We start from the raw sequence: 23,334 nt of genomic DNA, 5'->3' as shown, positions 1-23,334 counted from the left end.
AAATAATAATGCTCTTAAAAATACAAATTCACCAAAAAAAAGTACAAAGCTATCTAAAACAATCACATTAAGTTGTAAATTTATCTCTTAGTTTTAAAATTTTGGCATAAAAAATTTAGAAGAGTAAATGGGTAATATGAGTCAACCCGGTAACCCGTATGGTCAACCTGAACCTTACATCTTTAGTTAAACATGTTCATAGGTTTGACCTAAACTGATTTAGACTAAACCAGAAGTCAAGAATGCCGTGTTACATTCGTCTTATATTGCATGTGTTCATGACTAACTCCCTTGTTCTTTTGTTTTCATATTTGACGTTATTTGAGTCGTTAGCAATTAGTTAGTGTAGCTAGCTCCTAGCTGTTTAATTGCAGATAACCATGTTCCTTTGTTCTTGTAAAGAGTAGTTTCTTCAGGAATGGTATCTGGTATGAAATGAACAATCTAGCATTTGTTCCTATTAATCGAAACATATTCGCATCCCTGCATTGTAACTTTTTTTCATATAAAGTGCAGCGTACTTTACATGCGTTTACTATATTATTGAACATCTAATTTTACATCATATAATGTTCCGGTTGTTTTGAACTTCTAATTTTATTTAATAGATTAACGATGTGTTTCCGAGTTTCATTTAGCGAGAGAAAATAAAAACATAGATTTTGAGGACTTCAGAAAAAAATTGTCACTTTTTTAAAGGTAAAAAAAGGAAAAGAGAGAGAGAGATGCAAGGAAATTTTGTGCTTATGTACGGCATTCCAATTTGGAGAGATTTGAGTGTAAGAATTTCAACACAAAAAATCTTTTTTTTTATTCGAGCTGGTAGTTAATCAAAGGAAAATTGGATTTAAATAAACTCACCTTTAATGGATTGGCCAATAATAATCCCATCTCCGGTATTTCCCGTTGGCAGTCCCACCTTTTCAATATTTTTTGTTTTATAAACCAGCGTTAAAAAAACTTTAACGAGGTTAAGTTTTTGCTTATGTGGCGAGTGACATGGTTTTTTTAATACATATCACAGGTTAGTTACCAAAACCCTAGTCGTAGCTCACGGTTCACCCACCACCAATGACATCGCCGGAGAAGCGTTGCATGCACGAAGTCCTGGGTCTCAGCCGCGACTGCACCGCCGACGAGATCCGATCAGCCTACCGCAAACTCGCCCTCCAACGCCACCCGGACAAGCTTATTAAATCCGGCATCTCAGAATCCGAAGCCACCGCTTCATTCCAAGAACTCGTCAACGCCTACGAGGTACTCTTCGACGTCAGAGAACGCGCCTGGTACGACTCTCACCGCTCACAAATCCTCTTCTCCGGCACAAACCCATCGTCATCGTCATCGGCATCAGCTGTTGTTCCTGATTTGTTTAGTTATTTTTCGTACGCGCAGGTGAATGCGTTTTACGGGTATTGGTTAGGGTTTGTGACGGTGATGGATTTTGGGATCCAATCGACAGTCTGAGGATTCAATCGGATTCAAAGGGAAAAGCTAATTAGGGCTCAATAGTTAATTTTGGGGTTTAAATGGGGAATATTACACGTAAGTAATGGGAGGGGGGATATAAAGGGAAAAGCCAGGTAGGATATTAAAAAAGCCATGTTACTCGCCACATAAGCAAAAACTTAACCCCGTTAAGTTTTTTTAACGCTGGTTTATAAAACAAAAAACATTGAAAATGTGGGACTGCCAGCGGGAAATACCAGAGGTGAGATTATTATTGGTCAATCCATTAAATGTGAGATTATTTAAATCCAAATAAATAAATAAATAAATAAGCGTATCAAAACAAGCCATTCTAATTGGTCACAACATATCACCTTATCCCACTTTCCCACACCCACCTCCACATAATCTAGCCTCCTCTCATTCTCATTCCATTCCCTACAAACACCAACACCTCCACATTATCTTGAACATCTTCAATGGCCATGGCTACCCAAGCATCTCTTTTCACCCCAACTATTTCCAACCCCAACTCCCCATTCAAACCCACCACCACCACCTTCACCATCAAAGCCACTTCCGCCGAAGGCACCACCCCAGCCCCACCAAAAGAATCACATGGGAATCACCCAAGGAACAAATATTCGAAATGCCCACTGGCGGTGCGGCTATTATGCGTGAAGGACCCAACTTGTTGAAGCTTGCTAGGAAGGAGCAGTGCTTGGCTCTTGGAACTAGGCTGCGGTCTAAATATAAGATTAAGTATCAGTTCTATCGGGTGTTCCCGAACGGGGAGGTGCAGTATTTGCACCCGAAAGATGGGGTGTACCCCGAGAAGGTGAACCCTGGCCGACAAGGATATGCGGTCCATTGGGAAGAATGTTAGCCCCATTGAGGTTAAGTTCACTGGCAAGCAGCCTTATGATATATGATGATGTTGCTGAATTATGTATGTATGGGGTTGTGATTATTATTATTACTATTACTATTACTATTATTACTATTATGTAATGTAATTTGTTTGTTTCGTAATTAAAGACAAATGTTTCGTATTTGCGCCTGCTTAATTGTTTGGATTATAGTTGTTTGATAAATCTTATGTTGGGATTGTGTGGTTATGTACTTGATTTGAATATATGTTCATCTTGGTTTGATGTAACCAACATAAGGTAGAATATAGTTTTTTAGAATTTTAGGTGTTGCTTAATCAAAAGTAAACATAGGGGTGCAAATGAGCCGAGCCCGAGCTCGACTCGTTTAACTTACACAGTGCTCGAGCTCGGTTCGTTTCGAGCTCTATTTTCAAGGCTCGAGCTCGGCTCATTTAACTTACACAGACCTCGAGCTCGGCTCGGGCTCGACTCATTTACTATTCATCAATTATTTTTTTTATATAATTATAAGTATTTTATATATTTTTTTATATTATAATTTTATTTATAAAAGAATATATATTATTTAGTTATTTTTATTTATTTTTTCATAACATTATATCTAGCTATTAAATATATATTTTAAAAAAATTATATAAATGGCAGGCTCGTTTAGGCTCGCGAGCCGGCTCGAGCTCGATAAGTAAAGCTCGGGCTCAGGCTCGTTTATTCAACGAGCTTATTTTTAGGCTCGGGCTCGATAAATCTCGGCTTGATCGAGCTTTTTAACGAGCCGATCTCGAGTAGCTTGCGAGCAGCTCGGCTCATTTGCACCCCTAAGTAAACAGTTTAAAGATTAAACCAAAATAAATAGATTGGTTAGATCATTCATGTCTATAGAGTCTGGTTTAATTTTTTGTGGTTTGAAAAACGAGTAAAACATATTGATTCCCTGCTAGAAACTTGAAACGGGTCATTCAACTTTATTGTTGAATTATTACTTTTTATTACAAACCATCTGTATTAATTTATAAAGATTGATATAAAATCATTAATTTTGATTTGTTTCCAAAAGAATCGATTTAATATGCTTGAACCGAGCCGTCTTGGTTGTTTCAACGATAATAACCATGATAAGGTTATTTGATGTAGCTTGCAATGATGATATGGTCAAGTCATAGAATAACCGTTAGCACGTGGTAGTTAGTTAATACCCTCATGCTATTACCGCGCTTATTTGGTCACATGTCTCATGGGCTAATGTATAATGGTTGAACCTGATAAAAGCTTGTTTGCTTAGCGTGTCCGTCGTTTTGTCTAGCTTCTTGGGATATGAATGACTTCGAGAGACTGGAAGAAAGGTCTTAATAAGTTCCTTAGATTTGTTGGCATATAGTATCATAGAGGGCTCGCTCGTTGATCTAATTAGGAGTCAATACGTACTCAAATGCAATGCACCCATGTTTAGAGCTATGCAAATATCGATCAGAAAAACTTTGCATTAAGCTTCGTTAATAGAACTTTTGAAGGCCAACCGGAGTGCATAAATGTTGACCTCAGGAACATAGTGTTCATCGAACAAAAGTGAATAAACTATTTGGAAAAAAACAATATGATGGGTTATTTTGATGGTTGGTGTTGTGCCTTTTAAGACTCTTTTCTTTCTCTCTCAAACAGTCAATCATGCAATCTCGAACTTCACCGTAGCTGGATTTTTGGTTGGTACTATCACGAATTCTTCCTGAAATTATGTTGGTCTTCTTTTTTGATATTTTAAAGCAAGTTATATGTGCAAATATTAGCTAGACTATATATTTAATTTGACTAACACTATTGACGAACTTATTTTTTGGTTTTATATTTGATACCGTAACTAACCTAATCGATACCGACATAATTCATGTCGTCTTTTTTGTTTTTAACTATTTTAGTCTTTGTATTTGGGCCTGCGTAGACAAATTTATTTATTGGGTTTACAGTTTACTCCATTACCATAACGAAACTAACCATTACCGGCCGAATAAACGGTCCCTTAAATATGTTATTTTTTTTAAATCACATGTTATATGAATGTCACTGGTGTTTTGGTCGTGTCTTGATATTGATTTAGGCGTTTAAAGGTATATTTTTTTGTTTGACTGTCGGTACTGTGATGAACTAAACCGATACCGACCGAATCTCATCTCTGCACCGCCGCAACGCGATGGGTTTTTCCTAGTTTTATATAACCATCCCAAAAAAAAGTAATTAGCTAGCTAAAAATCATATTAAGAACTTGGCTTGCACAACAAAACAGACTAAAACTGTCATAGTTATAAAAATTAGGGCCGTAAGCGTAAAGTCTGGTAGGGGTTTAGGGCAGGCAATAAAGAGTCGTGTGTCCACAGAAACTAGGGTTTATAGATCTCTCATTCAATACGTTGCACGTAAACAACACAAACAATAGAGATGGATTCATTCTCATCGCCGTCGAGTTCATCACATGACCCGAAGACTTCATGGATCAGCTTAAGGTTCAACTCGCTCAGGCCTACGCCGAAGAGTTCCTCGAGGTATATATATATATATTTATATTTATATATACACATCCGATTATACATATATACTGAATGATTAATTGTTATATTGTTGCTGATTATCTGCTATGATGTATGATTTTATATATGCATAAGGAAGCCTAATTTGGGATAACTTAAAACTAAATATCTGTTGTCGATGATATCTATTTGTTATTTTGTTACATTGAGATATTATTATGCTGATTTAATAAAAAAAATTAACCTATCTTGTTGACAACAATCTTGTTACTTATTAGTTGTTATCGGGCAATATGTAAACAATCTCCTTGTATACAGTTAGGAAATTGTTTTTGAGCTCTGTCAAATTCTTTCAAACTCCTTGAACAACAAAGGCAGTCACTGCTGTAGATGAAAGTTAGTTTGGCTTTGGTTTAATTCATGGCATGGTTATCAAATCGCTAGGCGCATTTAAGGCACATATGCCTCGCCTGGGGCCTAGGCGTGAGGCGCAAAATAAGTGAGGGCCTAAGTAAAAAAAAGCGCACTTAAATAAAAAAATATTTAAATATATTATGTATTAGAAAAATAATACTATTCTTCGTATATAATAAACAAAGGCTATTAGTACCAAAAGCTCTAAAAGAGTCGAGATTAAAATGTAATTCCAAAACTTGAATAACAAAATGTTCAAAGTAAAGTACCAAAATGTTCAAAACATAAAAACCAAAAGGTCAAAAAGTAATATATAGTAAACGTTCAAATGACTAGTGTTCTTGATCCGTCATCAATGCCAGTAGAGGTGTTGTCACCTTCAAGAAGCAAGAGCCTAGGAACTAGAAACGCAGATATTGGGCCTGGCCTGGAAAACGGGCATAGGCGCAAGAGGCGAGGGCTTTTAATAACTATGATTCATGGTTTAAAAAAGAGGTTGAGATGTGCGCCTTGAGGCAAGGCACCTTAAGGGTTTGGTTTGTATGTACGCATAAGAATCTGACAGAGGCGGTGAGTCTGATATAGGTGGGGAAATTAGGGGGTAAGAATAAGCAGAAAATAAAGCTTACCTATACGGAATATGATGAAGATGTGCGATAGAGATGAGCCAGAGGTAGCGACGATGGGTAAGAGATGAGTAGATGGATACGATTTTGGATGATGGTTGATTTGTAGGGTTACTTTGTGATGGAGTAAATGGAGATAGCCTTAGGGTTATGTATCTTCTTATGTTGTATTTTTCTTACTAATTTACATTTTTCACTTTTAATGCTTAAATTTCTTTTAATTTTAACTTCACTTTTTTCTTATTATGTTTAGTGTTTTGTTATTAATAAGATATATATTTTTTATATTTATATTTTAATTCCGCCCCGGGTTTACTCTTTGATTTGTTACGAGGCAAAGGGAAAACGCCTCGAGGCTCGATTCTGTTTTTTTAAACCTCGGGTTAATTCAGTCTTATTCAACATCTTTTGAGTTTTAATATTCATGGTCAAATAAAAAAATAATGCTAAATACACGCCCTCATGGATACAATACTTTACTTAACCTAGTTATCTAGGTTAATTGTGTCTTTGCGTGACTTGTCAACAGTCACCGGATACGATGATGCTGTTAAATGAATATAAAAACAACCTACCTGCAAGACTTGTAAATATGTTTTGTATAATTACCATTGACATTGTTTTTGATTTGTTTTGTTTTGGAAACAGACAGTGAGGGGGAAGTGCTTTGACAAGTGTATCACTAAACCGGGCAGCAGTTTGAGTGGTGGAGAGAGTAGTTGCATCTCCAGGTGTGTGGACCGTTACATTGAGGCTACCAGCATTATTAGCAGAGCTCTCTTTAACTCTCGGTAAAAAACTGAAAGCAGAGTATTTTCAATTGAAAAGTTTATGTGTAACTTGCATAATGCTTTCTTTTTAGGAAAGTGAGGATCATGAGCTATGTTTTGTTTATCACTATATTTGACTTTGTTGATTCAATGAAGTTTTAAACTTTCTGTCACATATCTGAATGGTTGGTTTTTGTATGTTATCTTAGTTGACATGGTTATGTTATGGTTGTATGTGAGAATAGAAGAAAATCATGAACTTGATTATATCAGCATTGCAAATTGGCATGAGATGCTTGAGACTCGATTCAAAAGGCTTGTGACCGTAAAGACTAGTGGTCGGTTAAGACTGAAACGTGGTTCGGGCCACTATCTGATTTTCTCTTTACCAGCAGGATGAAGGCCACTGTCTGACCCAATACAACTTCTTTCAAGTAATTCAGTATTCGTGTGCGTGCAAGTTGGTTTAGACCTAAGAAACTAGGAGCGAATCAGTTTAAACGACTTGGTTCTTAGTTTGTCTTCATTAGTCTGAAATTGAACTCGTAAGTTGTCAAATAAAAAAGGTAATTAATTTGGTTTGCAAAGTTGAAAAAAAAACATTTACTTGATGACGATGATTATGATGTGGTAATCACATTGTTTTATTACTCGGTGATTGAAATACATGTTGAGAACTTATTATGATTCTAATCGTTTTCGTTATCAGTTAAAAATAATTAGAAGTTTAATTTCAAACAAAATAGAATCTAAATTCGAACTCCTACTAGATACTAATAAAAAAATGATTTAGACTAAATCGTAGACTAAATAAATTTTAGTTCATAGGAGCGTAGAAGTCTCAAATATTACTCATATCCCTCCATCCCATTATAAGTGTCATGGTTTGAAAAACACAAAGTTTAAAATGAATTAAATGATTACTTTTTTTTTTCTTACTAAATGACAATAATGCCCTTGAAAAGTGGGTCCATCAATATTGTTTATTAATATTAGTTGTATGTGTTTAAGTGTAAATTTAGAATTTGGTTAATAAATTTTAAAAGTTTGACAGGAATGTACGAAAGGAAATGTGAAAACTTTTAATTATACGGATATAGTATTAATTTTGAATCAGCACCCTAGTAAATTTGGGGGTATACAAATACAATACAAACGTGTCATCTTGCACATCATCATCATCATAATAAATTCATAATTAGAAAGAAAGAAAAACAGGTACAGAGACAAAGCACCTATCACCTGTGTACGATACATATATAGATACAGATATATAGATACAAGGCGTCCTTTATTAATTAATTATAAAACCTAAACCGAACAAAGCTATTGTTGTCTTATGGAAGATCACACAGCTGCGAGTTTGACGAGACATGAAAAAACCCATCATCATCATCATCATCATCATCATCATCCGTACAGATAATAATAACAATTTATTATTGAAAATTAAACAACAAAGACGACACAACAGCAGTAACTTGTTGTTTTTGAAGCCTTTAATGGTAGTCTCATTTTGGTTCATTTTTCTGCTTTTGTTCTCTACATTCGTCGGCTTCAATCAAGGTATTGGTAGGTCTTATTCTCTCATATTTTAATTGTATTTTCTAGGGTTTCATTTCGTACGATTACCTGTGGTGCTAGACATGAACACGCAACACAATAACTAATCGTGTGTTTGTTTTTTTTTTTTCAAACACGAACACGAACCTGTTTAAAAGAAAAAAATATTTGAAACAAAAGTTCATAAAAGACTATAATCAAATCATAATAGTCACTAACTAGGGCACATATTTTATTTAAAAAAACATAAAAAAATATATTATACAGGTTTAATCAGGTGTTTAACCTGTTTAGACATGAATTTAAGTAGGTATTAAACATGTTGATATGTTTAACACACGAAACCTGTTAAGCCCAAAACCAAACTTGTTTAACTCCATGTTGTTTCGTAACGTGTTAACAGGTCCGTGTTAGATGTTGCCAGCCCTAATTTTGTGGTTTTCAAAGTGTTTGAATTGCTAACTTTCTTAGGCTATGTGTAGTGGGCGAATTGGGGCGATTTTTGGGGCGAATTGTTGTGGGGGGGGGGGGGTATTTCTCGCCTGTGTTGTATGTGTGTGTATTATTATTATATATATGTGTGTGTGAGATATATATATATATATATATATATATATATAATGAGTATCATTACAGAACTGTTAAATTATTTAAGAACTTGAAGGAACTCTTGAAAACTGACGTTTTTTTTTTAAATTTTGTATGTCAATGTTATCTGAGTGTAGCTTTATCATTTTTTTATATCTATATTTACTATTACAATTTTGAAAATTAGTTTTTATACATATCTATGTTTTGTTTTACACCTATATATATATATGTATATATATATGGGCTACAACACCATTACACCCCAAAAACAAAAACCTACCATTTGCTGACTGGGCGCCACATGGCGCAAAATGCCCCATTTTATAGGATGTTCAAGTTGCATGTTATTCAAATTTAGTGTATGCATAAAACAATTTGGTATTATGTGGTTTTGTATTTTGATTATTCCATCTCAAATTAATTTTTCAGGGAATGTAGATGCACATAATAATAATAATAATAGGAACTTCACTAACACTACCACATGCCCGCTTACCGAAGAACAAAGCCAAGATCATACAAGTAATGTGCTTTTCGACTTCAGTGTATCTGGGAAGTCAAAAGATGCTATATCTAATGGTCAAAGTTCTGTAGATACCGACAACAACCAATTTCAAGAAACAAGTCCTGTTGAATCAGTAGTTTCAAAACTTTTAGGTTACTCTGAATTAGTTTGTGAAAAAGAATTTGAAGATAGTTATATGGAAAACAAACAAGAAGAAGTACAAACCGATAGGGTCGATCTCACTTACCCTAATGTTGATGAGTTGACAAACATTACAAAACAAGAATACTCGAGTGGTGCACCGAGTGGGTTGCTTAACATAACCCATAGGCTCGAGCCAGATGGGACTTATTACAACTACGCGTCTGCATCCAAAGGTGCAAAGGTTGTGGCTCAAAATAAAGAAGCAAATGGTGCAAGCAACATATTGGGTTCGGATCATGATAAGTATTTAAGAAACCCGTGTTCTGTTTTGGATAAATATGTTGTTATTGAGCTTGCAGAGGAAACCCTAGTTGATGCTGTAAATATTGCTAACTTCGAACACCATTCTTCCAATTTTAAGCAGTTTTTATTGTCGGGAAGTTTGGTTTTTCCAACTGAAACATGGTACCCTCTCGGAACATTTGTTGCTGAAAACGTGAAACATCGACAGTATTTTAAGCTGACCGAACCCAAATGGGCCAGGTACTTAAAACTGAGTTTGGTGACTCATTACGGGTCGGAATTCTACTGCACGTTAAATGTAATTGAAGTGTATGGTATAGATGCAATTGAAAGAATGCTTGAAGATCTTATTGTGACTTCGGAAGAATCAACAAATGTGAATTCGAATGTTAATTCAACCGGTCCTCCTGCTTCAACAAAATCTTCAAGCTCAAAAAGCGTGAAACCGGATGATGAATCGGGTGAAACGGTTGGTAGAAAGACGGAAGGTGTTGATGATGGTAAACGGGCTGATGATGATGCAGCGAAAAAACCCGCTGGTGTGACGAAGATTTCTGAACTTGTGTCGAAAGGTAACGGGAGAATACATGGTGATGCTATTTTAAAGATTTTGATGCAAAAAGTTTGGTTACTTGAAAAGAATTTATCGTTATTGGAGAATTGTATTAAAGAATTGCATAAACGACAAGGGGACGTGTTTCCGCAACTTGAAACTGAAGTTAGGAAGTATTCAGAGCTTGTGGAAAATACCCGGTTGCAAATTAAGGATCTTTTGTTATGGAAGGCAACTATGGTATTTTTTTTTTCTAATGGATTGGTACATGATAAAGTAATGATCTTTATAGACTTGACTAAATATTGACCAAAAGTTATTATTTTTCAGGAAAAAGAACTTGCTGACATGGAATCTTGGAAGGATTTTGTGTCGTCTCATCTGGAGTCGGTTATTAAAGAAAACGCAAGTCTCAGGTTGTGTAAATGTATACTTGGGGCAATTTCATATATAGCCTTACAAATATTGAAAATATCATATATACCCATGCAAAACTAAAAATATCGTATATGCCCTTACAAAGTTATTAATATATCATATATACCCAATTCATTAAAAATTTAAAAAATGACCATATTACTCTAGTTTGATTAGACGCGATATAAGGTTTTACAGTGTAGACCAGTCGATGCGATAAATCATCGAATGGTTTGCAATTTTGAAGAAGTGACGAGAGACGATTTGGTTGTCGTTAAAGGTGAGAAACGTCAATTAAAATTAAATAATAACATAGGGTATAAACGCAGCATGTAATAGAAAGGGGTAGAATGGTCTATTCGTTAAAATTGGCATATATGAAATTTAAATTTTTGAAAAATAACGGTAAAATGTCATTTATTAAATTATTATTAATTAATAGGGGTATATTAGTATATATGATACTTTAATTGTGTTTATAAGGGCATATATGATATTTTAGTTACTTTGTAAGGGTATATATGATATTTTAAGTTTTGCTTGGGTATATATGATATTTGTAATGTTTGTAAGGGTATATATGAAATTAATCCTAATATTATATAGTTTAAAATGTGGTTATTTCTTTCTTTTTTTTCTTGACCTTTTTGATGAATAATATTCAAGTCTTGATTATATTTTCTGTTGTGCAGGCTAGAGATTGATAAGATTGCAAGTGATCAAGAAAGCTTGGACAAAGCTGAGTTGACTGTGTTGACTGTGAGTGTTTCGTTTGCCATTGCTGCCATTTTAAAGATTGTTTTGGATCGGCTTTTTAAATCTCCTTACAGCAAACCATACAGAAATGAGACGAGTTGGAAATTGCTACTAGTTACCTGTGTTGTTATTGCATTCGTTGTTTTGAACCTCTATTAACAATTTAACTGAAAATGTACGCTTGCAGTTGGAGAATATTGGCGAATAGAAATCTTTAGGAGTGTTGTACTTTTTTTTTATAAAGTTCCTTTAGACCTTAATTTTGTGGCATTATGGATATGTAAAGGCGAAATCAAGCTTTCTTTTAAAATGGATTATGAACATTTTTGTCTGTAGGGATTTGGATCTGGTGTAGGTTTTATAAAAATCAGTGTTTTGGGGATATTTCAATAGTTCAATGTTACTTAAGTAATGATTCTAACATATTTACTGCCAAGTAATTAAACCTTGACTAAGCATCGATTATTCATTGATTAATCCTAATTAGTTGTCGATTAATCCTCGCTTACCCGATTAGTCATGATAAATTCTGATTAATAGCTAGTCTCTATAACTGCCCGACTACCGATTTTTACAAAACACTCCCCCTTATCGCCCTTTTCATCTTAAACAATGTATTTGCTAGCTCAGTCATCATTAAAAGTCACATCTTTGTTCAACAATTCACAATTGATTATAAAACTTTGTATGGGGTTTGGCTCTTAGACTATCAGGTATGGATGTCATTTTACGTCCTAATTCAGAGTGTCACGTCAATGCCACATTATACCCTCCTCCACTTCACTTTCTTTCACAATATTAAATAAATGGACACCAATTTACCAATTCATCACTTTCCTTCATTTTCAAATAAAATAATTATTTTATTAAAGTTATTAATTATTATATACTTCAAATTAAAAAAATATATATTTAACAAATTTTTTATTGTACTACATTTAGATATTAAATAAAAACAAAACTAATTCGTTGGTTTAAGTTTGTTTTATTTCACTTGACGACGATATAGATCTTGTAACTCATAACATCTGCAGACAATGCTTTACATCAAAGTAAAAAATGTTGATTAATTTTATGCGTACGGTAACAAATTAGGTGATTTTGATAACATTTTTTGTGGCTTTTGATTGCAACGAATGTAACTTGGTGGTGGTGATGGTTTTCAAACAAATTACACAAACTAGAGGAGGGAAATTAAACCTAATGTATATAAAAAAATTCAATGATGTAAACATAAAACAATAACCTATGAATACATATATTAAAACTAATAAAATGACTCAAATAAATAAACAAAATCTTAAAAGAATCATAAAGAAACAAATGACTAAATGAGAAGTTTAAGAAACCAAAAGTATAACATCAAAGAAGGCAAAATAGTTGTTTGTATAACTTTATTAGTTGTTTCAGTAAGTCAGGTACAAACAAAATACAGATTACAAACTATTTATCTCTACTATATATAAAGAGTGAGTGAAGTACCTCTTAAAAGTTAAGAGGTTTAACAAATATTGCTAAGTTTACAAGTCTTAATGCATGTCTTAACTTCTTTTTAAGGGTAAATATGTCTTTCTATCAATACTTACATCTTGACCCCTCAATTTTTATCAACTTTTACTATATAAACAATAATTATATTTTTGGTCCCTCAAGTAAAACCAACTACCCCTCACGATTTTTAATAGATCAAAAATATTACATACGTTAATATTTAAAAAAAGAAACTACACCATAAAAACGAGAATTTTGTTCTCTTTAATTTGAGTATAGTAATGCTATACTTTGTAATTTTAAAAAAATCGCATGTTACACGAATACGATTTACGACCGACAACCGGGTTCTGGCAAGACGTTTAACATCGTCGGGTTACACCGACACTGGTTAAGCGTTTGATGTCGGGTTACATGCGTACCGACATCGGTTACGAGTCAAATGCCGCGTTACACACGTGGCGACGTTAGATTTCATGCGTTCAAGCGCGGATTTAAAAGATCAAAAATATTTCATACGTTAATATTTAAAAAAAGAAACTACACCATAAAAACGAGAATTTTGTTCTCTTTAATCTGAGTATAGTAATGCTATACTTTGTAATTTTAAAAAAATCGCATGTTACACGAATACGATTTACGACCGACAACCGGGTTCTGGCAAGACGTTTAACATCGTCGGGTTACACCGACACTGGTTAAGCGTTTGATGTCGGGTTACATGCGTACCGACATCGGTTACGAGTCAAATGCCGCGTTACACACGTGGCGACGTTAGATTTCATGCGTTCAAGCGCGGATTTAAAAGATCAAAAATATTTCATACGTTAATATTTAAAAAAAGAAACTACACCATAAAAACGAGAATTTTGTTCTCTTTAATCTGAGTATAGTAATGCTATACTTTGTAATTTTAAAAAAATCGCATGTTACACGAATACGATTTACGACCGACAACCGGGTTCTGGCAAGACGTTTAACATCGTCGGGTTACACCGACACTGGTTAAGCGTTTGATGTCGGGTTACATGCGTACCGACATCGGTTACGAGTCAAATGCCGCGTTACACACGTGGCGACTTTAGATTTCATGCGTTCAAGCGCGGATTACCCAGGTACCGAATCTGGTTACGCATCCGATGATGCATTATGCGTTTATGGTCGTCAAGTTACGCTCGTACCGGCAACAACTATGTGGTCGATGTGCCTTAGTTACATGTGTATCGACATTGATTACAAGTTTGATATTGCTTTATGAGACAGATGTGGGTTTGTGTTCATTCCAATGTTGGTTGACGTGCATAGCGAGCCTGACGCGCCTACTAACGTCGGGTTGTGCATGCCATATCAACATATTCTGATCAGTTGGAAAATAACACCACCTAATTCTAACATGTTTGAAAATAACACCAACCCATTTTGACACGTACATAATCACACAATATATGTTGCAATTTTGCATGCACATAATTACGCATAAAGAAAGATAATTACACACCTTCTATGATAATCACACAACATATTTTCATAATTACGCACGACTATAATCACACTTATTATACGCACAACACACCTAGGTATAAATAAAATCATTTTTTTCTTTAAAAAAATAGTATATCAAAAAAAAGTAGTTTGTTTTTTTAGAAAAGAAAATACTTATGTAATTTTTTTTAAATGCTTGATTTTATGGTGTTGTTTTTTATATAATAATGTCGTGAAGAAAAGTTATCAATGTTTTAAAAGTTGAAGAATTATGCTTAATTTAGGTTCTCGTATAAGGAGGAGAAAAATATAAATGCATATAAAGTTCAATTGTTTAAGTAAATACAAGTGTTAAAACACATTAGAAATCTTATAAATAATTTATCTTTTTGTTTAAGGTTAAACATTTATTATTGTTTCTTTGTCCATATGAATGGAGAAACAATATGGGAGAGACTATATATTCTATAAACACAAGTTCAGTCCTTATAACAAGCAACTGACTTACTCAACTTTTTGGTTAAGTAAAGTTTTAGAATTAATCTATCGACATGATTAAGTTATATGTGTGATATTTATGATAACAAATTGTAAAGTTGAGCCAAATTGAGTCAATGAGAAAACGTATGGTCCTCTTGCAAGATCTAATCGCATAACATGATACGTACACGAGACGATTACGTTAACAATACTTTATTGATATGCGTTGTTGTTCATACATTACATAAGTTAAGCCTATAGAGAATTCGGCATGGTAACGTTACACGGAGAATAAATATGGCATAGATATCTACGTATATTCATTAGGAAATGTCTAGTTATAAGCTACCCTCATTCGTTAATCATCACTAATGAATGAGGTCTCTCATTCGTTATACACACCTAACGAATAAGGTTTCCCATAGAGAATGACCTCCCATTCGTTAAACATCCTCAACGAATGGACATTACATTAACGAATGAGCCTTCATTTACTAAATCACTTAGCGAATGAGCTTAATCTATAATGAATGAACCTCATTCGCTAAACATGCCTAGCGAATTAGCCATATTACATTAAACATAAAGACTAAACTATCCTTAACTTATTCGATCAACTGTGGACAACAAATCATACACTGACAGTCAAGCATACCATCTCAAGTTTAATTTGAAGCCTAGCCAATTCAGCTCGGAATGAAGTTCGAGTCCAGTTCGAGCTAGCCCTGGTTTGGATTATATTAGCTCGTTAACAACCTTTAACTGTTGTTCGCCGCCACATCACGCGGGCACTCTACTAGTATAGTTTAACGTAGAATTTGTTACAATAATAATAATAATAATAATAATAATAATAATAATATTTGAATGTAAATGACTTTATTTGCTTATGGGTTAATGAAAATACAACCAATATTTTAGTTTCTAAATTATTATAATTGATAACTATCTGGTTTATGAAAAGAAAGAAAGATGATTGTAAGACTACTCGCTATGGTGAGGGGCTTCGAAGCCCCTTCCCAATGCCACATCAGCGTCACGTGGACACTGAGGGCTTCAAAGCCCCACCACAAAGGTGCCCCTCAATGGGGTGGGGGCTTCGAAGCCCCTTTATTTATTATTTTATATAAATAAATAAAACCCACAGCCACCTCCTGCACCTCTTCTTCCTCATCCTTCACCTCACCACCCCCACCGATCTCATCCTCCACCTCTAAACACAACCATCGCCGGCCAGAAATTGGTTGGAGACCCTTGTGTTACCACCATCACTGGTCTCACCACCACCACCGATCTCACCCAAAACCTCCAAAACCCACAGCCACCCAAAACCTCCAAAGCCCACCAAAACCTCCACCACCACCTTCTTCAAAACCACCGCCGAAGACAACGATCTACCAATTTCCGGCAAGGTATGTATGTGTGTTTGAGAGAGAGAGAGAGAGAGAGGGCCCACATGATTTCCCATCCGCGCCGGCCGTTTGAACCACCTTTCCCTCGGCGCCCATGGTTGGACCGCGCCCCACTGCGGTGTTCCGCGCCCATCGGCGCCCGCCAGCTCAGCCTTTGGAGCCCCATAGCGACCAGTCTAAGCGTGTATAACGTCGATTTCGATGTAAGTTGATTTAAGTTATTTCCAATTAACAAATTGAATTACATTTAAAACAAATAAAATATTGACAGTTATTTTAACGTAGAAAAAGCTGACAACTAGTATACTATTTATAACATAATATATATATATACTAAAATTTTTCATACATATAATCAAGGGTTGCTTTCTATAGACACCACCTTGGTTATTCACACACCGGTATATAATCTGAATTGTGTTAGCATGCTTTAGTTTATGTCTTGTGTCTCTTATATACACAACTTTTTTTCCTGCAAGCTGATTCTATACGGTCGTATAAATCCTATAAAACTCATATAAGTTTTATGTTCTGTCAGGCTCTAACGAGCCATTGAAGCCATGTATGACTTGTATAGGAAGGACTATATACAGGTTTTGTAGGCGACAAACAACTGTCTTTTGTTCCCTCTATACACTTGTCAGTCACATATGACATATACGAGTCGTATAGAATTATACAAACAACATAGATACAATGTTCCTATATAACATCCCTAATCTAATACATCAATTATAAAACATAAAGATTGGATGGATCCATAAAACTATAGTCGAATAATAAAAGTAAGTTATAGACTACACCCTAACCGAACAATATTTTTTGAGGTGCTTTAATTATTTCAATTCAATTTTGTAATTATTTTAAGAGTTAAGTGTCATTTTAGTACCTGTGGTTTGGTCAACTACGCAACTTTAGTACCTATTCTTTATTTTATGCAAATGGCTACATCAGTTTCAAAAAACTTGGCAATTTTAGTACCTTTTTTAACACCGTTTATTTTGTTCGTTAAGTCAGGGTTAAATTGGTAATTTCCTTTATTTTATCTTTTCCTTTAACCAAATCCCCCTGTTTATCTTCATCTCTAACCTATCTTCATCTCTAACCCTAAATCCCAAAATCGACCCCCCTACAATATCAAACAATCGTGTCACACCTAAATCACTTTATTCTCTCCACCAAATTTCTTTCTTTTTATACATAAATGGAGGCATTTCCACCACCAATGGAGCTACTGGTTAACGGCGGAGTAAATCCGGCGAACATCCGGTATAAGCCGCTGGCCGGAAACCGGAAAAACGAAAAGCAACCGGAAACCACTACTTTTACATCTGAATTAGATGACAACGACTTGATTTCGTGGCGCCATTGAAAAGTGGGGTTTGGTTTACAAAAGAAGGCGGCGATGGTGGATCAACGATTAAAAGATAGCCAAAAAATCGAGTGGCAGTTGTGGCTCAAGGGATAGAGAAAGATGGTGCAGGTGGTGGTGGAGGTTGGCGGTTGATGCAGCAGTGGTGGATGGCGGTGGTTCTGGAGATGGTGGTTGGTAGTGGTGGGGTGAGATTTGATATATGAAAATCGATATAAGATCTCTTATTAATGTTAAGGGGGAGATCTGGAAGAAGACAGGTACTAAAATTGCAAGGTGGAGTGAAAAGAAAAAATTACTCAAATACCCTTGACTTAACGGAGGAAAATTGACGGGGTTAAAAAAAGGTACTAAAATTGCAAGTTTTATGAAACTGAGGTAGTCATTTGCACAAAATAAAGAATATGTACTAAAGTTGCGTAGTTGACCAAACCACGGGTACTAAAATGACACTTAACTCTTATTTTAATTACAACTCAAATTTTCAATTTTTCTATTTATGGCGTAAAGAAAGGCGTATATCTCACTTTTACCCTACCACATAATACATTTTAGTATAATTGTTTGAAAGTAAACGAAAAACTCTTAAAATAGCTCCTCCTTTATAGAAAGATACTCCAAGTTTGCTATTTAAACTAAAGTCTTCCGCTCATCGTCAGGATTATCGCCAATGAGTTACTAAACCAATAAGATTACAACGCGTGAAGGTGGAATGAATACACATGGTTGATGAAGTGTTTAACGTATGCTTGACGATGGATTAAGTCTTAATTTATGTTGACCATGTGCAGGGCCGGCCATAAGGTGTGGCTGGGTGGTCGACATCCACAGGCCCGAAACTCCGATAGGCCCGAATTTTTTTATAAAGAATTATATGTATTTTTATTAAAATTATATGTATATTTAGTGTTTAAACTCAATTACATAACCACTAGCTTGATCTAGTGGGAAAAGGGTATTACTCCCAACCCGAATGTTATGGCTTCTAATATCATTTGAGACATATTTAATCATATTTTTATACAAAAGTTTTTTACAAAATCCAATTATAACCAAGTAAGCCCATATAAAAACTAAATTGTTTATACCTAACAAAATACTCATTTTACTTAGGGCCTAAAATTTTTTTCGTCTTTGGCCCAATTTTTTTTTTATTTCTCGGAGCCGGAGGTGACCATGTTTTAGAGACATAACACATCGTTGAATATGTGTTAGCTAACTCATCGACGGGACTAATTAACACATCGTCGGTGATGCATTAAAAGAGCGACAAATCTAAAAAACATATTTGGAATATCTCACCACCATTTAGGGGCTATTTTGGAAACTTTCTCAAAAAGTAAATTCAGTAACGGAACCCTTGACGGCATCCAAAACACATACCCAGTACCAGTTACTAGTTAGCTAACCGGCGTTACTAATACTCTTCCCGTCGTCAGTTACACGTCTTCCTCAATCTCTCTTTTTAAAAACCCCACCTGCACATAATATTACGTTAGGGTTTGATTGCTCAACACACCGTGTGACGTCATCAATGATAATAATAATAATATTGACTCACTTATTCACTTTAGGGTTTATGTTAGCCCTAATTCCCATCTCCTATGAATATCGTCAATGGATATTACCTCTAATTTCTCCGGCACCGGCGATTACTTTATTCTAGCCCTAATTGCAACCGTCGTGTGCTCACTCTTCTTCCGATTGCTTAAGTTTCCGAAATTGGATAAACCTAGGGCTCGTAATTGTAACTGTAATTGTAATTGTAATTGTGTTGGAGGTTGTGAGTCTATGGCTGTTACGGCGGCGGCGAGGGTGATGAATGGCGGCGGTGGTGGTGGAGTGGTGGAGAGGGAGCGGCAGCAGCAGGTGATTGGTGCGTCGATGATGGAACAGTTGGTGCCGGAGATTACGACTCACGCGTTGAGTTATTTGGATTATCCGAGTCTGTGTCGGCTTTCGATGACTAATTCTTCAATGAGGAAGGCTGCTAATGATGATAATGCTTGGAAGGCTCTTTATCATAAGGTTAATTGTTTTTTAAAGCTACTATATGTTTTTATAATTATATTATTATGCTGGTGCTATATATTTATTTGTTGATGTTATGTGGCTATGAAGTTTAATAAGTTGCAGGTGTGTTAGAGCTCTGGTTATTAAGAGTACAGATTGTGTAGTTGATGTACAAAACTGAATTAGGGTGTAGATATTTGGTGTTGAAATTTGAAAATAATATAAGGTCTTTATGCTGGTTAAGTTAGCTGTCATTGGAGTTTGATACAAGTATGTGTATATTGATAGTCTAGTTGTATTGTATAACTGCATGGAAAATTAGTTTACCATTTTGTTAAGTCTTCATTGTTTCGTGCATCTACAATACCCTTTGTTCTGTTTCGTATGATCAAACATGTCTTTATTTGATTAGCGTTTTTCTGATTTTCTCTGTTCTTTAGTTTAGGCCATACGTTTCATTGTTTAGTTTTCTGGATTGTTGCAGTTATAGGCTGTGTTTCCATGCTGATTTATGTAAAATTATTATGTAAAGGTGACTTATAAACTCTGTGACTGTATATTAAATCAGTTATATAGCTATCATATCTAGAATGAGTTTTAAGTGTATATATCTCAAGAATGTAACCCTATAGTTATTAGCCTGTATTACTTGTAAACCAAGAATGTAACCATTTAAAATTACTGTGAAGAATTGAAGTGAGCAAACTATGTACAGAGATGTACTAAATGTTGAGTTGCATATCGTGTGTAGTTATCATTGCATGATGAGGCTCGTAGTTATTAAATGCGCTAGGCACACTCAAGGTGCTTAGGCCTCGCTTGGGGCCTAGTCGTGGTAGTTATATCACATTTAATATCATCTAACTAGTACCAAAAGTTCTAAAATAGTCAAGATTTTAATGTAATTCCCTAATTTGAATAACAAAATGTTCAATGCATTTTCTTTAACCTCTCCTAGATCTAAGTTTCAGTCGCACTCGTTGCATTTATTTTCTTCGACTTTTGTCCTCTTCTAATTCCATTATTCTAGGCTTCCGTCTTTGTTGGAATCACTTTAATTTTTCAAGCCCAATTCTTGAATTTTCAAATTTAGGATCAGGATAATCGATATTTTTTTTTCCTTTTGTGCCTAGACGAACTAGACAATGCCAAAGTGCTCGCCTAGGAACTAGAAGCGCATTTATTGAGCATAGCCTGGAAAATGGGCCTAGGCACAAGAATCGAGGGCTTTAATAACTGTGATGAGGCTGCCATCTGAAAATATAGAACGAAATCTGAATATATGATTGAAGTTTATACAGTTTCTGAACCAAGATGAACCTGTAAGCATGTAACAGAAAAGGCAACTATATCCTAACCAAATCTTCTACTTTGCTTCTTTACCATTTAAAATCAAATTTTAAAGGAAGTGTCAGATACTCAGATGGAGTATTTGACACCTAGCAGCGTTACTCAAAGCTAATGGACACATATTGTAGAAATTATTCTTGCTTATTGCAATACTTACAGGAGTAAACATTTTTTCATGCTAATCACATAGGAAATGCAGTTTATGGCTTAAACATGGCTATAGAATTGTAGGCAATATTTTGTGTAGCATGGTTTTATGTGTATAACTGTATATTCAAGATATCTTTGTGAATTGTTTGTATGTTTAAAACTCATGTGAAACATGTATGTTAATATACCATGGGTTTATTTGTACTCACGTGCCACACTATCATTAATGGAAGTACACTCTATTTTGTTGGAATCTTTTGCGTTGTTAACTTTGATTTTGAGTTTACATATTGTAAAAACTAGCTACTAGTATTACTTATTTCTTGTATGTCACATTAAAGTTTTTCTCATTTCATCTCTTTTAAGTATTCTAGGCTAGAAAAGTTTCGGCTCATGAAAATATTCCATTTGTCGTGTATGAATTTGGTACTTGTACTTTTTCTCAGGATTTTACAATGGAACAAGATAGCATAACACCTGCAAATGGGTGGAAGGCCTACTATGCAGCTACCAGAGCCATTGTGAATATCAATCAACAGTTTTTTGATATCATTAGAGAAAGGTCTCTTCCAGACATGGGCCGACTTTGGCTTAATGCTGATTATGTCAAATGCATTCATGCCTCAGGGGAGTTTTTTACTGGGTGAGCTTCTCATTACATCTTTACTTCAGTTATTATAATCATTAATATTCCTTTTTTTTATATATATGACAAGTGGCGGGTTTATTTGTTTATACTATGATGCAGGTACAGTGGTGTTTTAGGTAGCTGGCAGCTGGCTTTGAACTGGGAACCAGCGGTTAACTTCCAGGTTCGAGATGTAAGGTCAAGGGTGCTGCCAGGTGTGGCTTGGGTGACAATGAAAGCCTATGCTGAGGTGGAGCATAACCCCCACCCGGTTAACGTTACTAATGTGTCTGAGCTCCATAACGGTCAGTGGTTCATGGTTCACCATCACAGCTCGGCCATGAATGTTGATGGTGAGGTGGCTCATCAGCCACCTATGCTTGGTTGACTAAGAGGCTTCTTTTAGATAATGGTTTTTTAAAAGTAAAGAAAAAGGAAAATGGTACAGTTATTTTGACTAGGAATCTTGAATATTACTTTCATACTTTGGATATGATGATTGGCCGTACATGATGAATCTTTGTTTTTTTACCTATTGGCATTCCTGTGGCGATATATGATATGTTTATAAATGCGTAGGTTATGTTTGGTTTACACCTTGCTGTAGGTATTTGATGCCATTATGAAATGAAAATTGACAACCTTTTAAATGGGTATTGAGTGACCCTTAAACTAACCAAGCATTAGGTGGCTATTGTTCCACTTTTAGAGGTTTTTTTATTTTAGATCTTTAAGTTGCTAGACTAATTGGCATGCAAGAGGCATTCACATGTGGAGTTCAGGTGTGTCAGGTCGAAGTGTGCCTCCATATGCATTTTTGCAAGAGCTTGTTTTCACGATTTAGACCCGTAAACTTCAGGTTTATGGACTCTGTTGCATTGATCATGCATTTTGTTTTAAATTACTGTATTTGCTTGTTAATGAAGAACACAGTTACAGTTTCTCGGTGGTTTGCATCTAAATCACTAACCTAATAAAACTAGTTATTTGGATCAATTGACTAGCCTCTAAAAAAGTGGTCACGTAAGAGGTGCGCGGGTGCCCCATTGAACGAGCACATCCACACTCCCCTATCTTAGAAAACCAGTTCTTGTGGCCATGCTTACACATCAGTTGCCATCTGCTTATAAAAACTAGAATATGCAAATTAGAACTTTTACTCTCTTCCTAGTTTATACTCTTTCAGAAACACAGGGTTGCAACAAGTCCAAAAGAAGAAAATATTAAATTCCTTTGTTTTATTTGTTAATTGACTTGAAAAAAAAACAATAAATTTTTTTCTAAATCAAAGTTCAAAATAATAAATAAATAGTAATTTGGACAGTGACGTCACTCGACTAGGCGGTATGGTCTTCTGAGGAAACGTCCAAACCAAACTCTGAATTCAGCGTGATCCCGGTTAAGACAATATTGTCTAGCCAGAGCGGGGCATCGGGTCTCTCCAACTTTGTAGAGT

The 23,334-nt window shown here is 35.1% G+C and overlaps 2 protein-coding genes and 2 pseudogenes across 4 annotated transcripts; all 4 read left to right on the top strand.

The window, feature by feature from the left end:
• The first annotated feature begins 1,928 nt into the window (after positions 1–1,928).
• LOC143534599 (photosystem I reaction center subunit II, chloroplastic-like) lies at positions 1,929–2,422 on the top strand (annotated as a pseudogene).
• A 2,347-nt stretch (positions 2,423–4,769) lies between these two features.
• LOC143534598 (mitochondrial import inner membrane translocase subunit Tim13-like) lies at positions 4,770–6,843 on the top strand (annotated as a pseudogene). Its single transcript, XR_013135571.1, has 2 exons — positions 4,770–4,873; positions 6,547–6,843. The product of XR_013135571.1 is annotated as a mitochondrial import inner membrane translocase subunit Tim13-like (transcript).
• A 1,195-nt stretch (positions 6,844–8,038) lies between these two features.
• Positions 8,039–11,874, top strand: LOC143534620 (SUN domain-containing protein 5-like). Of its 2 annotated transcripts, none has more exons than XM_077029067.1 (4): positions 8,039–8,240; positions 9,252–10,567; positions 10,658–10,743; positions 11,437–11,874. In XM_077029067.1, exons 1-4 carry the CDS (start codon positions 8,042–8,044, stop codon positions 11,657–11,659), a joined length of 1,824 nt encoding a protein of 607 aa, XP_076885182.1. In that variant the 5' UTR covers positions 8,039–8,041; the 3' UTR covers positions 11,660–11,874. The 2 variants fall into 2 exon arrangements, with proteins under 2 accessions (XP_076885182.1, XP_076885183.1); XM_077029068.1 differs by having other exon boundaries at positions 8,105–8,234.
• Positions 11,875–19,260: 7,386 nt separating this feature from the next.
• On the top strand, positions 19,261–22,655 carry LOC143534597 (F-box protein SKIP8-like). Its single transcript, XM_077029051.1, has 3 exons — positions 19,261–19,765; positions 21,697–21,893; positions 21,999–22,655. The coding sequence occupies exons 1-3, from the start codon at positions 19,355–19,357 to the stop codon at positions 22,264–22,266; spliced, it is 876 nt and encodes a 291-aa protein (XP_076885166.1). The 5' UTR covers positions 19,261–19,354; the 3' UTR covers positions 22,267–22,655.
• The last annotated feature ends 679 nt before the right edge of the window (positions 22,656–23,334 follow it).

The sequence above is a fragment of the Bidens hawaiensis genome, unplaced genomic scaffold, assembly GCF_021521415.1.
Source record: "Bidens hawaiensis isolate Kalapana, Puna unplaced genomic scaffold, B.hawaiensis_p1.1 tig00010251_1, whole genome shotgun sequence".
NCBI classification, from domain to species: domain Eukaryota; kingdom Viridiplantae; phylum Streptophyta; class Magnoliopsida; order Asterales; family Asteraceae; genus Bidens; species Bidens hawaiensis.
Note: the sequence above shows the minus strand (reverse complement) of the source record. Positions and strands in the feature narration are given on the sequence as shown.

Coding starts and splice junctions, on each gene's coding strand:
- LOC143534620 (XM_077029067.1), top strand. CDS start 8,042: ATGAAAAAACCCATCATCATCATCATCATCATCATCATCATCCGTACA. Junction 10,568..10,657: donor TGTTATGGAAGGCAACTATG/GTATTTTTTTTT, acceptor ATTATTTTTCAG/GAAAAAGAACTTGCTGACAT. Junction 10,744..11,436: donor AAAGAAAACGCAAGTCTCAG/GTTGTGTAAATG, acceptor TCTGTTGTGCAG/GCTAGAGATTGATAAGATTG.
- LOC143534597 (XM_077029051.1), top strand. CDS start 19,355: ATGGATATTACCTCTAATTTCTCCGGCACCGGCGATTACTTTATTCTA. Junction 19,766..21,696: donor GGAAGGCTCTTTATCATAAG/GTTAATTGTTTT, acceptor ACTTTTTCTCAG/GATTTTACAATGGAACAAGA. Junction 21,894..21,998: donor TCAGGGGAGTTTTTTACTGG/GTGAGCTTCTCA, acceptor ACTATGATGCAG/GTACAGTGGTGTTTTAGGTA.